The sequence below is a fragment of the Oncorhynchus keta genome, chromosome 2 (assembly GCF_023373465.1).
Source record: "Oncorhynchus keta strain PuntledgeMale-10-30-2019 chromosome 2, Oket_V2, whole genome shotgun sequence".
NCBI lineage: Eukaryota > Metazoa > Chordata > Actinopteri > Salmoniformes > Salmonidae > Oncorhynchus > Oncorhynchus keta.
This window is the reverse complement of record NC_068422.1, coordinates 60,257,128-60,270,659: the sequence shown is the minus strand read 5'-3', so window position 1 is coordinate 60,270,659 and position 13,532 is coordinate 60,257,128. Positions and strand designations below refer to the sequence as shown.

At 41.5% G+C, this 13,532-nt stretch overlaps 1 protein-coding gene across 7 annotated transcripts in view; it reads right to left on the bottom strand.

Moving 5' to 3' along the window:
* Window positions 1-13,532, bottom strand: part of LOC118358018 (PHD finger protein 21A-like) — a 49,927-nt gene that overhangs the window by 30,715 nt on the left and 5,680 nt on the right. For 5 of the 7 annotated variants that reach the window (XM_052479976.1, XM_035735375.2, XM_035735406.2 and 2 more), the window contains exons 2-5: window positions 10,922-10,977; window positions 6,231-6,329; window positions 5,041-5,073; window positions 4,196-4,261 (exon numbers count right to left, since the gene is read on the bottom strand). In XM_052479976.1, the coding sequence (XP_052335936.1) occupies window positions 4,196-4,261; window positions 5,041-5,073; window positions 6,231-6,329; window positions 10,922-10,963 (240 nt within the window). In that variant the 5' untranslated portion in view covers window positions 10,964-10,977. Of the gene's footprint in view, window positions 1-1,542; window positions 1,809-4,195; window positions 4,262-5,040; window positions 5,074-6,230; window positions 6,330-10,921; window positions 10,978-13,532 lie in introns of those variants that run through there. The other 2 variants (XM_035735401.2, XM_052479978.1) reach the window with 2 other exon arrangements.

The following is a 13,532-nucleotide window of genomic DNA, read 5'->3' as shown; positions in this document are numbered from 1 at the left end:
ACCTTGTATTAATAAGCATATCTTGAGGGGGAAATAAGAATAGATTGAGAAAGTGCACCGCCACAAGCAGTGTCTGGATGGGACTATGGGGATGCAGGTTTGATGCTAATTCCAGTAGAATGTTCTCCTTGATTCTCAAATAACAACTCTCAATAGGTGTTAAACTACTCTTCAGATCAGATACCCATGCATCCACAGTGAGTATATGACCAACTACTCGCATAACACAAACCATTAAACAAACATAAAGCTTAAGGGTTCTCAAAACTAATACAGCAACACAAACAGCCTCAATTAAGGTACAAAAAAGTGCAGGCCTCTGCACAAATACCATGCCAATTATTTCTCTTTTTGAAAGTGAATACAGGCCCTTTCCCAAACAGCATTTAAATTTGACGTTTTAAAAACCTCGTCGGTTGAGCCGACAAAGGGCCTGGAGAGAGGACGATCGATAAGTGACAGGCGGAAAGAAATGGGACACGTCTACAGAAATCACACCCCTTCCTTTAGTCTGTAAAGAAAACGAGACAACAGGGACATTGTAAACAGGGTTCAATAGAAACCTTTGTCATTCCCAAGACTTAACCTATCCACAATAACTGGGTAAGTATATATGCAGCAAAGTGATTAAGAGGAAAAACATCTCCGAAAGCCAGGTTCAGTTCAAATCACCAAAACAAAGCCTCTTACAAGAATATGTTAATGGTTGGTTGAGGGGCAAATTCACTGAACACTAGCCTGCATGCATGCCAGTTGTACTTGTAAGTCAATAACAAATATACTTGTATATTAGTGGTGGAAAAAGTACACAATTGTCATACTTGAGTAAAAGTAAAAAGGTACCTTAAAACCTGTTATGGCTGCAATCCCGATACCGGGATCGATATGACAACTACCAGTGAAAATAGAGGGCGCCAAATTCAAACCACAGAAATCTCATAATTACAATTCCTAAAACATGCATGTGTCTTATATCATTTTAAAGCTATTCTCATTGTTAATCCCACCAAAGTGTCCGATTTCAAATAGGCTTTTCAGCGAAAGCACTACAAACGATTATGTTAGGTCGCCACCAAACCACAATAAACACAGCCATTTTCCAGCAAAATATAGCATTCACAAAAACCAGAAATAAAGATAAAATTAATCACTAATCTTGAATTATCTTCATCAGATGACACTCATAGGACTTCATGTTACACAATACATGCATGTTTTGTTTGATAAAGTTCATATTTATATTTTTTTAAATCGGAGTTTACATTGGCACGTTAGATTCACTAGTTCCAAAAACATCAAGTGATTTTGCATAGCCACATCATTCAACAGAAATACTCATCATAAATGTAAATAATACAAGTTATACACATGGAATTAAAGATATACCTCTCCTTAATGTAACCGCTGTGTCAGATTTCAAAAAAACTTTACGGAAAAAGAAACGCATGCAATAATCTGAGACAGCACTCAAAAGTAAAAACACCACAGCCGCAAAGATGGCGTCAACATAAACAAGAAATTACATGATAAATATTCCCTTACCTTTGATGATCTACATCAGAAACCACTCCAGGAATCCCAGGTTCACAATAAATGTTTGTTTTGTTCAAAAATGTCTGTTATTTATGTCAAATACCTTCTTTTGTTAGCTCGTTTGGTATACATATCCAATCGCTAATTCTGGTCAGCATTATATCGGCCAAAAACTTCAAAAAGCGATATTACCGGTCGAAGAAACATTTCAAACTAAGTACAGAATCAATCATTAGGATGTTTTTAACATATAGCTTCAATAAAGTTCCAACCAGAGTATTCCTTCTTGTCATCGTGAGCATTGGAACGCAAGTGACTACCATGAGGAAAAAGCGCGATCACAAAATGGCTGCTTGATGGACATCTTATATATTCTGCTCTCATTCACTCCCACAACAACATAGAAGCCTCATTATAATTTCTATTGATGGTTGACATCTAGTGGAACTCCTAGGCAGTGCAACATCATTCATATCTCAAGGGGATTTCATTTCGGACTCTGGTGAATACATACAAGCTCAGATTTCTAACTTCCTGTTTTGATTTCAACTCAGGATTTTGCCTGTCAATATGAGTTCTGTTATACTCACAGACATCATTCAAACAGTTTTAGAAACTTCAGAGTGTTTTCTATCCAATAATAATAATAATATGCAAATATTAGCAACTATGACTGAGGAGCAGGCCATTTGATATGGGCACCTTTCATCCAAGCTACTCAATACTGCCCCTGCAGCCATAAAAAGTTAATAGAAAATGACTCAAGTAAAAGTCACCCAGTAAAATACTACTAGATTGACGGATAGCCAGGGGCACACTCCAACATTTACAAATGAAGCATTTGTGTTTAGTGAGTCCGCTAGATCAGAGGCAGTAGGATGACCAGGAATGTTCTCTTGATAAGTGTGTGAATTGGACGGTTCTTCTGTCAAAATGTAACGATTACCTTTGGATGTCAGGGAAAATGTATGGAGTAAAAAGTACATCATTTTCTTTATGAATGTAATGAATTAAAAGTTGGCAACAAAAAAAATAATAGATACACTATAGTTCAAACGTTTGGGGTCACTTAGAAATGTCCTTGTTTTTGAAAGAAAAGCACATTTTCTGTCCATTAAAATAACATCAAATTGATCCAAATTTACAGTGTAGACATTGTTAATGTTGTAAATGACTATTGTAGCTTAAAACTCAAGGTTCTGCTGGACTGGGTTATGTGTTGTGACGCTAGCCACAATGAGCATTACGCACAATAGTGGAATTTGCGGTTTGCCTTCAAAATAAAAGTATGTCACTGACAGTGATGCAAATTAATACAAATTGTAGAATTATGCCATACTTTTATTTTGAAGGGTAACCGCAAAGTCCACTGTTGTGGCTAATCCTTATTGTGGCTAGCTTCACATAGATGGGTCCGACCACCATTAAACAATTAAGAACGGTCTTGTAAATTAGGGTTATTGTAGATGGCACCTAGCTATATAGTTAGCTAGCTAACTATAAAGCTACTGAAACAGATTATGTCGTTTTCCTATGTTTTTGGGGATGAACATTGTTTGCATCCATGAGCTAGCTAGATTTTTTTATGACTAGCACTGTAGGTGCGCAAGACAACTTTACCAGCATCATAGCATATGTATCGATGAATCGTTGTGAAATATGAAATACGATTTCCATAGAAATCCTGATTGAGAATGTGACGACTGAACAACGAAACAGCACAGCAAGTAAGTGAAAGAAATAGGTTTGATTATGTTTTACTGGTAATGGGGACAAACGTAAATGCCAACAATATAACTTTTTGGTCAGTGTGGTGTGTGTGTGTAACCTTTATTTAACTAGGCAAGTCAATTAATTCTTATTTACAATGACGGCCTACCCCGGCCAAACCCGGTGGGCCACCCTATGGGACTCCCAATCACGGCTGGATGTGATACAGCCTGGATTTGAACCAGGGACTGTAGTAACACCTCTTGCACTGAGATGCTGTTCCTTAGACTGCTGCGTCCATTTGTGTGTTTTAACTATTTACCTGTACTAGAATGCTTAAAAAGGCTGCTAAAATATCGGAATCGGCCAAAAATGTCATATCGGTTCATCACTAACAGATATTCCCAAAAAACGACTTAAGTAGTACTTAAGTATATTTACTTAAGTAGTTTACACCACTGCTGTACATCGGTCTGATAAACTGTTAAAGTCTCAAATGACTCTTATCTCTGCCTATCCCATGGTTGTCAATGGATGTGAATGTTAACAGCGTCAGAGAGTGCTGCTTTTTCGTACCATGAAACTGGATCAGTCAGAAACCTACTCTAAGCCCTTCGCCTCAAGCAGGAGACAAAACCCAACTCAAAGTGATCCCAGGCTCACACCCTCAACTCTACAGAAATCATCCATCATGTGCAGTGGCATGCAGGACTCTTAGATCTGCCACATTGACTTGTCTCGGCCCACTCAAGAAAAAGACAAAGACAGAGAAAAAAAGAAAGGATAGCTCTGGCAGGAAGTGAAAGTAGGCTCTGTCATGCGAAGAACCTCTAGCATTTTAATACACAGTGCAGTAATGTAAGAGTGGGGAAGACCTCGGTGTGTGCCAGTGAGATGGTACACGAAATCCCAGAGCCACCCACAGGTCTCCTCTCCCGTTTCAGTTGCCTACCTGCTTCTCACTCAGTGCTGTGATCGTTGCTTGACGTTCATGGAGCTGCTTCTTCAAATCAGCATTCTGCAACAAAAAAAGAAGATGAAAAAAAAGAGAGCAACAAGCTTGTTATAGCTCCCTTATACATAGCTGTGGAGAACTGCTCATTTGTGACAGCGGAGTTGGATGTGCGTACTATGTGGGGAGTGTGCCAAGCTCGGGGTGCTGTGTTTGTGTGTGTGTGTGTGTAGGTGTAAAGAGCCGAGACAGCATGTTTAACTAGCATGAAGTCCAAGCTAAAAATGACTGTGCACACCGTTTTCCACGCGGGACGAGCGAAGTGAGGTGGAAAGAGTAATCCACTCCCCTCACGTCACTGGGCTGCCACAGCCACAGCTGTCAGCCACATGAGGGGGAACTCAGAGCTGGGATGTAGGGACACCACTGAAATGTGGGATGGGCTGCTGCTACAGCAGAGTCCCCGTAAAAGGGCTGCAGGATGATAAAGTATGGTGGGCGGATACTACAGAGATAGAAGAGCTCTGGGGAGTTTAAGGCTGTTCTCAAAATTGACAGCGTGAAGTAAAAGAGGTGGAATTTGGAGCACATCTAAAACCTCTGAGCCCCAGTGACAAGGACATCATATCTTGCCTTTTATCCGGTTTTCCTCTTAGGCTGTTTTAAATTCTATTTCTCAACTGTGTAGACTGAGTAGTAGGGATACTACATTCTTTCAAAAGATTGAAAACCTCTGAACAGACGTAACTGTTCTGTAGTAATTAAACTAATGTCAACCCCAAAACGTATACTGTATTTGGGCCTAGCAATCTGGTACAACTGCCTAGGAGACAGGAGGGGCTTACCTGTGGATCCTGCTTCATCTGGGACACTAGTTTCTGTGAGAGAGAAATCATAGAAAGTTATCAACAACCACATAACAAATTAATTGATACACATAATATATTACAATGAGAGAGGCTGTGCCACTTGTTCCTAACATGTCACATGCTTCGTAATGGTTTGAGAAAAGGTTTTGCAATAGGTTTTTACGTTTCCTAAGAGAACGTTCCTTTCGCTCACCCCCCTTAAACGTTGCAGTACCGAATGCCTTCTTGTTGTCACAGCCATACAAACTGTAGACACAGTGGCCCCCAGAGGCACCTTCCAATACTGCAACCTTGGAACACATTCATGGCTCCCCACTGTACAATCCATCCCAGGCAAACAAGGAGGTCCATGCTCAACTGGATGGGCCACACCGGGAGGTACATTCAGTGGTTGTGAATAGGAGCACTATACAGACTACACTGAACATGTGGGTCTCTCTAATGTGATCAGTCTCATAGCAATGAACATATGTTTCTATAAAGGAGCACATCTGGCTAGTGATAGATGTGTGGGGATAAGTTTTCTTCATGTTTCTGGTTTCTGCATTTGGGTTGAACCAGATGGAGGGTATCATGCACCAAACCTCAAAACAGAAACATTATGGATGGCAGGAAAATACAACTCATAAGACTACAGAGGATACATACAAAAAATGTGTTCCAAAAGGGTTCTGCAGCTGTCCCCATAGGAGAACCTTTTTTTGGTTCCATGTAGAACCCTCTTTGGAAAGGGTTCTGCATTGAATCCAAAATGGTTCTACTTAGAACCAAAAAGGGTTATTCAAAGGGCTCTCCTACGGGGACAGCCGAAGAACCCTTTTAGGTTCCAGATAGCACCTTTTTTTCTAAGAGTGTAGAGTATACATTAACAGGACAAAGTATATTTTTCTGACCCAAACCCGACACTAAACCATACTTAAGAGGACAATAGACGGTGGATAAGCAGACATATAGGATGAGTCTAAGGAGGAAGTATTCATGCAGCAGTCTGAGGGCAAGAATCTGATGGAGTGAATTAACAAAAAACCCAACCATATTCTGTTGCACAGTTTGGTGTGTTACCAACTTTCCTCCCGAAAACACCTCTGATGATAATTTCCAGGTTAAGGAAGTAAACAACTGGTGGCTAAATGGCAGAAAAGCAGAGAAACGCATAGTCCCATTACCTGATGAACCTGTATTTCCGCTTTCAGGGCCTCTTGGAGGGTCTGTAATTCCATCATTGATCCTTTCTGTCGGAAGCTCAGTCCTGGACAGCTTTCAGCCTGTTCAGCCAGGAAGAAGGATATGTTATCCCTTCATTCAACAACAATACTAATATGTCAACATAAAGACTTGTGACAGTGAAATCAAGTTGTGCTGACAACAAAGAAATGACATGGCATCAGGCCATAGAACACTGTAAAAATGGAGATGTTATCTATCACCTTGAGTAAAGGTGGATGTTAAAGTAGACATTTCCAAAACACTTCACATTGAACATTTAATTATTAGTTTATAAACCTATATATATATATATATATATATATATATATATACACACACACACACACACACACACACACACACACACACACACACACACACACACACACACACACACACACACACACACACAGTTGAAGTCGGAAGTTTACATACACTTAGGTTGGAGTCATTAAAATTTGTTTTTCAATCACTCCACAAGTTTCTTGTTATGGCAAGTCGGTTAGGACATCTACTTTGTGCATGACACAAGTCATTTTTCCAACAATTGTTTACAGACAGATTATTTCACTGTATCACAATTCCAGCAGGTCAGAAGTTTGACTGTGCCTTTAAACAGCTTGGAAAATTCCAGAAAATTATGTCAAGGCTTTAGAAGCTTCTGATAGGCTAATTGACATAATTTGAGTGAATTGGAGGGGTACCTCTTGATGTATTTCAAGGCCTACCTTCAACCTCAGTGCCTCTTTGCTTGACATCATGAGAAAATCAGAAGAAATCAGCCAAGACCTCAGGGAAAGAAATTGCAGACTGCCACAAGTCTGGTTCATCCTTGGGAGTAATTTCCATACGCCTGAAGGTACCACGTTCATATGTACAAACAATAGTATGCAAGTATAAACACCATGGGACCACGCAGCCGTCATACCACTCAGGAAGGAGACGAGTTCTGTCTCCTAGAGATGAATGTACTCTGGTGTGAAAGTGCAAATCAATCCCAGAAAAACAGCAAAGGACCTTGAAGGTGCTGGAGGAAACAGGTACAAAAGTATATATATCCACAGATAGTTCTACGTCGACATAATCTGAAAGGCCGCTCAGCAAGGAAGAAGCCACTGTTCCAAAACCACCATAAAAAGCCAGACTACGGTTTGCAACTGCAAAGTACAAAGATGGTACTTTTTTCAGAAATGTCCTCTGGTCTGATGAAACAAAAATAAAACTGTTTGGCCGTAATGACCATTGTTATGTTTGGAGGAAAAAGGGGTAGGCTTGCAAGCTGAAGAACACCATCCCAACCGTGAAGCACGGAAGTGGCAGCATCATGTTGTGAGGGGGGGGGGGGCTTTGCTGCAGGAGGGACTTGTGCACTTCACAAAATAGATGGCATCATGAGGGAGGAAAATTATGTGGATATACTGAAGCAACATCTCAAGACATCAGTCAGGAAGTTAAAGCTTGGTCGCAAATGGGTCTTCCAAATGGACAATGACCCCAAACATACAAAGTTGTGGCAAAATGGCCCAAGGACAACAAAGTATTGGAGTGGCCATCACAAAGCCCTGACCTCAATCCCATAGACAATTTGTGGGCAGAACTGAAAAAGCGTGTGCGAGCAACAAGGCCTACAAACCTGACTCAGTTACACCAGCTCTGTCAGGTGTAATGGGCCAAAATTCACCCAACTTATTGTGGGAAGCTTGTGGAAGGCTACCCCAAAACATTTGACCCAAGTTAATCTGTTTAAAAGGCAATGCTACCAAATACTAATTGTGTGCATGAAAACTTCTGACCCACTGGGAATGTGATGAGAGAAATAAAAGATTCTCTCTCGTATTATTGTGACGTTTCACATTCTTACAATAAAGTGGTGATCCTAACTGACCTAAGACAGGGAATGTTTACTAGGATTACATTTCAGGAATTGTGAAGAACTGAGTTTAAATGTATTTGGCTAAGGTGTATGTAAACTTCTGACTTCAACTGTATACACACACACACACGTGACAAATATATATATATATTTTACGTTTAAAACAACCAATCTTTTCACAGGTTCCAATTAAAAGGACAAGAAAATGTCATTGAAATTCCACGTGAATTCACAATGCAGCTGTGTTGCTGCCAGCAAAGGTTTGGGTCTTCCGGTGCGTCCCTTTCTGATGATTAAGCGTTGCACCTGTACTACCATTACCGTACCTCAATTCCACCAAAGTTTGCATTTCACCACCTTCTCGTTTAACTTCTCTATGTACGGCCATACAGGACTTCGCTGTTGTCATTTGCCTTTCTCATTTTTCCAACTGTTAACGGCGAGGACGTAGAGGTGGAGAGTTGACTCCAAAATAATTGATTCCTCGACTCCTTGCATGTCGACATCCCGGTGTAGACTCCTATCGCTGACTGTCAAGATTGTGACAGCTAAGTTGGGGTGTGCGTGTTATGTGGGGAGTGTGCCAAGCTCGGGGTGCTGTATGTGTGTGTGTGTGTGTGTGTGTCTGTGTGTGTGTAGGTGTGGTGTAAATATCAGAGAAAGCAGCTTTAACTAGCATGAAGTCCAAGCTAAAATGACTGTGCACACTGTTTTCCAAGGGATGAGTGAACACATACGCTCGCATCTTTCAAAGTGAACTAGCGAGGGACGATGAGAGAGGGGAGGGGCACTGTATAGGCAGGTCAGACACCAAGTAGACGAAGTCAGAACTATTGCACTAGGCAATCAAAAGCTGCATCTAGCAAATGGTATGCTGTATCTCGCATCATCAGCAAAGAGAAAGAGCAGGCGAGCCAGCGTGTGGGAGAGAGAGGTGTGCATACAGACAGAGAGGTGTGCCTTCTGAAAATATTCAGACCCCTTGACCTTTTCTACATTGTTACATTAGCCTTATTCTAAAATTGATTAAATAGGTTTTTTTTTTTACTCATCAATTTTACAAACAATTCCCCATTATGACAAAACAGAAACAGGTTTAGAAATGTGTGCCAATTTATTTTTAAAACATAACTGAAATATCACATTTACATAAGCATTCAGACCATTTACTAAGTACTTAGTTGAAGCACCTTAGGTAGTGATTACAGCCTCGAGTCTTCTTGGGTATGATGTTACAAGCTTGGCTCACCTGTATTTGGGGAGTTTCTCCCATTCCTCTCTGCAGATCCTCTTAAGCTCTGTCAGGTTAGATGGGGAGCGTTGCTGCACAGCTATTTTCAGGTCTCTCCAGAGATGTTCGATTGGGTTCAAGTCCGGGCTCTGGCTGGGCCACTCAAGGACATTCAAAGACTTGCCCAAAGCCATTCCTGCGTTGTCTTGGCTGTGTGCTTAGGGTCGTTGTCCTGTTGGAAGGTGTATCTTCGCCCCAATCTGAGGTCCTGAGCACTCTGGAGCAGCTTTTCATCAAGGATCTCTGTACTTTTCTCTGTTCATCTTTCCCTTGATCCCAACTAGTCTGCCAGTTGCTGAAAAACATACCCACAGCATGATGCTGCCACCACCATGATTCATTGTAGGAATGGTGCCAGGTTTCCTCCAGACGTGATGCTTGGTATTCAGGCCAAACAGTTCGATCTTTGTTTCATCAGACCAGAGAATCTAGTTTCTCATGGTCTAAGTCTTCAGGTGCCTTTTGGCAAACTCCAGGCGATCCGTCATGTGCCTTTTACTGAGGAATGGCTTCCCTCTGGACACTCTACCATAATGGTCTGATTGGTGGAGTGCTGCAGAGATGGGAGAACCTTCCAGAAGGACAACTATCTCCACAGGCGAACTCTGGAGCTCTGTCAGAGTGACCATCGGGTTCTTGGTCACCTCCCTGATCAAGGCCCTTCTCCCCGATTGGTCAGTTTGGTCAGGCGGCCAGCTCTAGGAAGAGTCTTGGTCGTTCCAAATTTCTTCCATTTAAGAATGATGGAGGCCACTGTATTTTTCGGAACCTTCAATGCTGCCGAAATGTTTTCTTACCCTTCCCCAGATCTGTGCCTCGACACAATCCTGTCTCGGAGCTCTATGGACAATTATTTCGACCATATGGCTTGGTTTATGCTCTGACATGCACTGTCAACTGTGGGACCTTATATAGACAGGTGTGTGCCTTTCCAAATCATGTCCAATCAATTGAATTTACCACAGGTGGACCACAGGTGGACTCCAATCAAGTTGTAGAAACACCTCAAGGATGATCAATGGAAACAGGATGTTTCTCAGCTCAAATAAGGTATGTTTTTTATTTTTAATACATTTGCAAAAAATCTAAAAACCTGTTATTCGCTTTGTCGTTATAGGGTATTGTGTGTAGATTGCTGAAAAAATATATATAATATTTCATCCATTTTAGAATAAGGCTGTAACGTAACAAAATGTGAAAAAAGTCAAGGGCCCTGAATCTGTATCTTTCAATGTCTTATCTAATATGCCTCGCAAATTCACCAAAGTAGCCTAAAGTTTACATCATCCTCTCTGGTTTTATTTAAATTACACAACTTTCCCGAGGCCTTTATAGCCTATCGTCTAGTTAGACTATAACATGTAAAATCATATGTTTTGTGATAACTGCACTGTGATTAAAATGTTCAGTTATGTGTTAAGGATTCCAATTGTATTTAAACGTTCACACCCCTAACACACACACATCATAAATGTTCATTGCTTTACCTTCACACAGTCTTCAGTTTTGAACACCATCCAATTTTGCATTGAGGGGGTGGCAGCTGTGACACACAAAAACAGAGTGAATCAGATAAGCCACTCCACTTAAATAATGTCGCAGTACAACGTCCAGCAGCATGTCATAGTATGGGCTTTCCTCACACACAGCAGGGGCACAAAACACTTGCTGTCCACTCTCTATTCTCTCTCACTGTAGAGTCCATTCAAAGACGTCAGAGCCCAAGGCTACTCCACTAAGTCGTTAGATTGTGATAAGCCAGAGAAGATTCCGCATAATGTTTTGGAATTGTTTTTTTATGGTTTTTGTTTTACATCATCTCACTCTACTATGTTTTGGATAGTATGGACTACCCTCTCTTCTCTAGGCCTGGTTGGGCCTTTAAAGTATTAATAGTACATTAGACAATTGTGTGGTCTAAAACAAATGCAGTATTTTTTTTTAAAAACAGTTTGATAATCATTGGCATTTAAATACAGATTCTGCTATTCTGTACAACTTATTTAAAAGTAACCTGCTGATTACTGATAGTGAACTATAATGCTAATGTCACCGGTGTGAAATGGCTAGCTCGTTAGCAGGGTGCGCGCTAATAGCGTTTCAATCGGTGACATCGCTTGCTCTGAGACTTTGAAGTAGTTTTTTCCCTTGCTCTGCATGGGCCACGGCTTTTGTTGAGCAATAGGTAACGATAGGTAACGATGCTTCGTGGGAGGCAGTTGTTGATGTGTACAGATGGTCCCTGGTTTGAGCCCAGGTAGGGGCGAGGAATGGGATGGTAGCAAAAATGTTACACTAAGAAAATAAAGAGATGAATGTGCAAACTAACATCCTGCTAGTTTTGTACACTGTGTGTAAGCAACTCATAGAGAGTGAAAACTGGGAAAGAGAGCGAGTCAAATCGCAGCAGTGTTACAGCCTCCCAGCCGGCGGATTGATTTCCGGCCAGGGCCTTGTGCCAGGAGAACAATAATAACATTGGAGCCATTACATGGACTCACCACCTGGCTGAGTGGACTGGCTTCCTCCTTCTCCCATTTTTCACTCTCTCTCTGTCTCCTGCTCTCCTCATATCCTTTCCTCACTATCCTTGAGAACATGCCAACTTCAGGGGAAAGAGTATATAGGTAAACCACAGTCCAGGTGTACATTAGTGATGGGGGAACAAATCGATAGTTACCTATCCCTAGGCCACATTTATTTGGGGGAAGTAACTGTATACTTAAGCCTGCAAATTCGTTTTATTTTGTTCAGTAGGTATTTTGGGCACCTATACAGTGTCTTCGGAAAGTATTCAGACACCTTGACCTTTTCCTTGACTTTGACCTTGAACTTGACTTTTCACCTTGACATTTTGTTACATTACAGACCTTATTCTGAAATTGAATAAATAGTCCCCCCCCCCTCATCAATCTACACAAAATACCCCATAATGATAAAGCAAAAACAGGTTTTTAAAAATGTATGCTAATTTATCACAAATAATATAAGTATTCAGACCCTTTACTCAGTGGGTATGATGATACAAGCTTGGCACACCTGTAGTTGGGGAGTTTATCCCATTCTTCTCTGCAGATCCTCTCAAGCTCTGCCAGGTTAGATGGGGAGTGTCGCTGCACAGCTATTTTCAGGTCTCTCCAGAGATGTTTGATCGGGTCTGGGCTCTGGCTGGGCCACTCAAGAAGACTCAGAGACTTGTCCCAAAGCCACTTCTATGTTGTCTTGGCTGTGTGCTTAGGGTCGTTGGAAGGTGAACCTTCTCCCCAGTCTGAGGTCCTGAGTGCTCTGGAGCACGTTTTCATCAAGGATCTCTCGGTACTTTGCTCCGTTTATCTTTCCCACGATCCCGACTAGTTTCCCTGTCGCTGCCGCTGAAGAATCTAGTTTCTCATAGTCTAAGAGTCTTTATGTGCCTTTTGGCAAACTCCAAGCGGGCTGTCATGTGCCTTTTACTGAGGAGTGGATTCCGTCTGATTGGTGGAATGCTGCAGAAATGGTTGTCCTTCTGGATTGTTCTCCCATCGCCACAGAGGAACTCTGGAGCTCTGTCAGAGTGGCCATTGGGTTCTTGGTCACCTCCCTGACCAAGGCCCTTCTCCCCCAATTGCTCTGTTTGGCCTGGCGGGCCAACTGTAGGAAGAGTTTTGGTGGTTCCAAACTTTTTCCATTTAAGAATGATGGAGGCCACTGTGTTCTTGGGGACCTTCAATGCTTCTGAGTTGTTTTGGTACCTTTCCCTCGGATCTCTGCCTCAACCAAGTCCTGTATCGAAGCTCTACGTACAATTCTATCCACCTCATGGCTTGGTTTTTGCTCTGACATGCACTGTCAACTGTTGGGACCTTATATAGACAGGGGGACGCATTTCCAAATAATGTCCAATCAATGGAATTGACCACAGGTGGACTCCAATCATGTTGTAAAAAGATCTGAAGGATGATCAATGGAAACAGGACGCGACCGTGCTCAATTTCGAGTCTCAGCAAACGGCCTGAATACTTATGTAAATAAGGTATATCAGTTATATATATATATAAAATATTCACACACACATTTGTACAAATATCTAAGAAACTGTTTTCACTGTAATTATGGGGT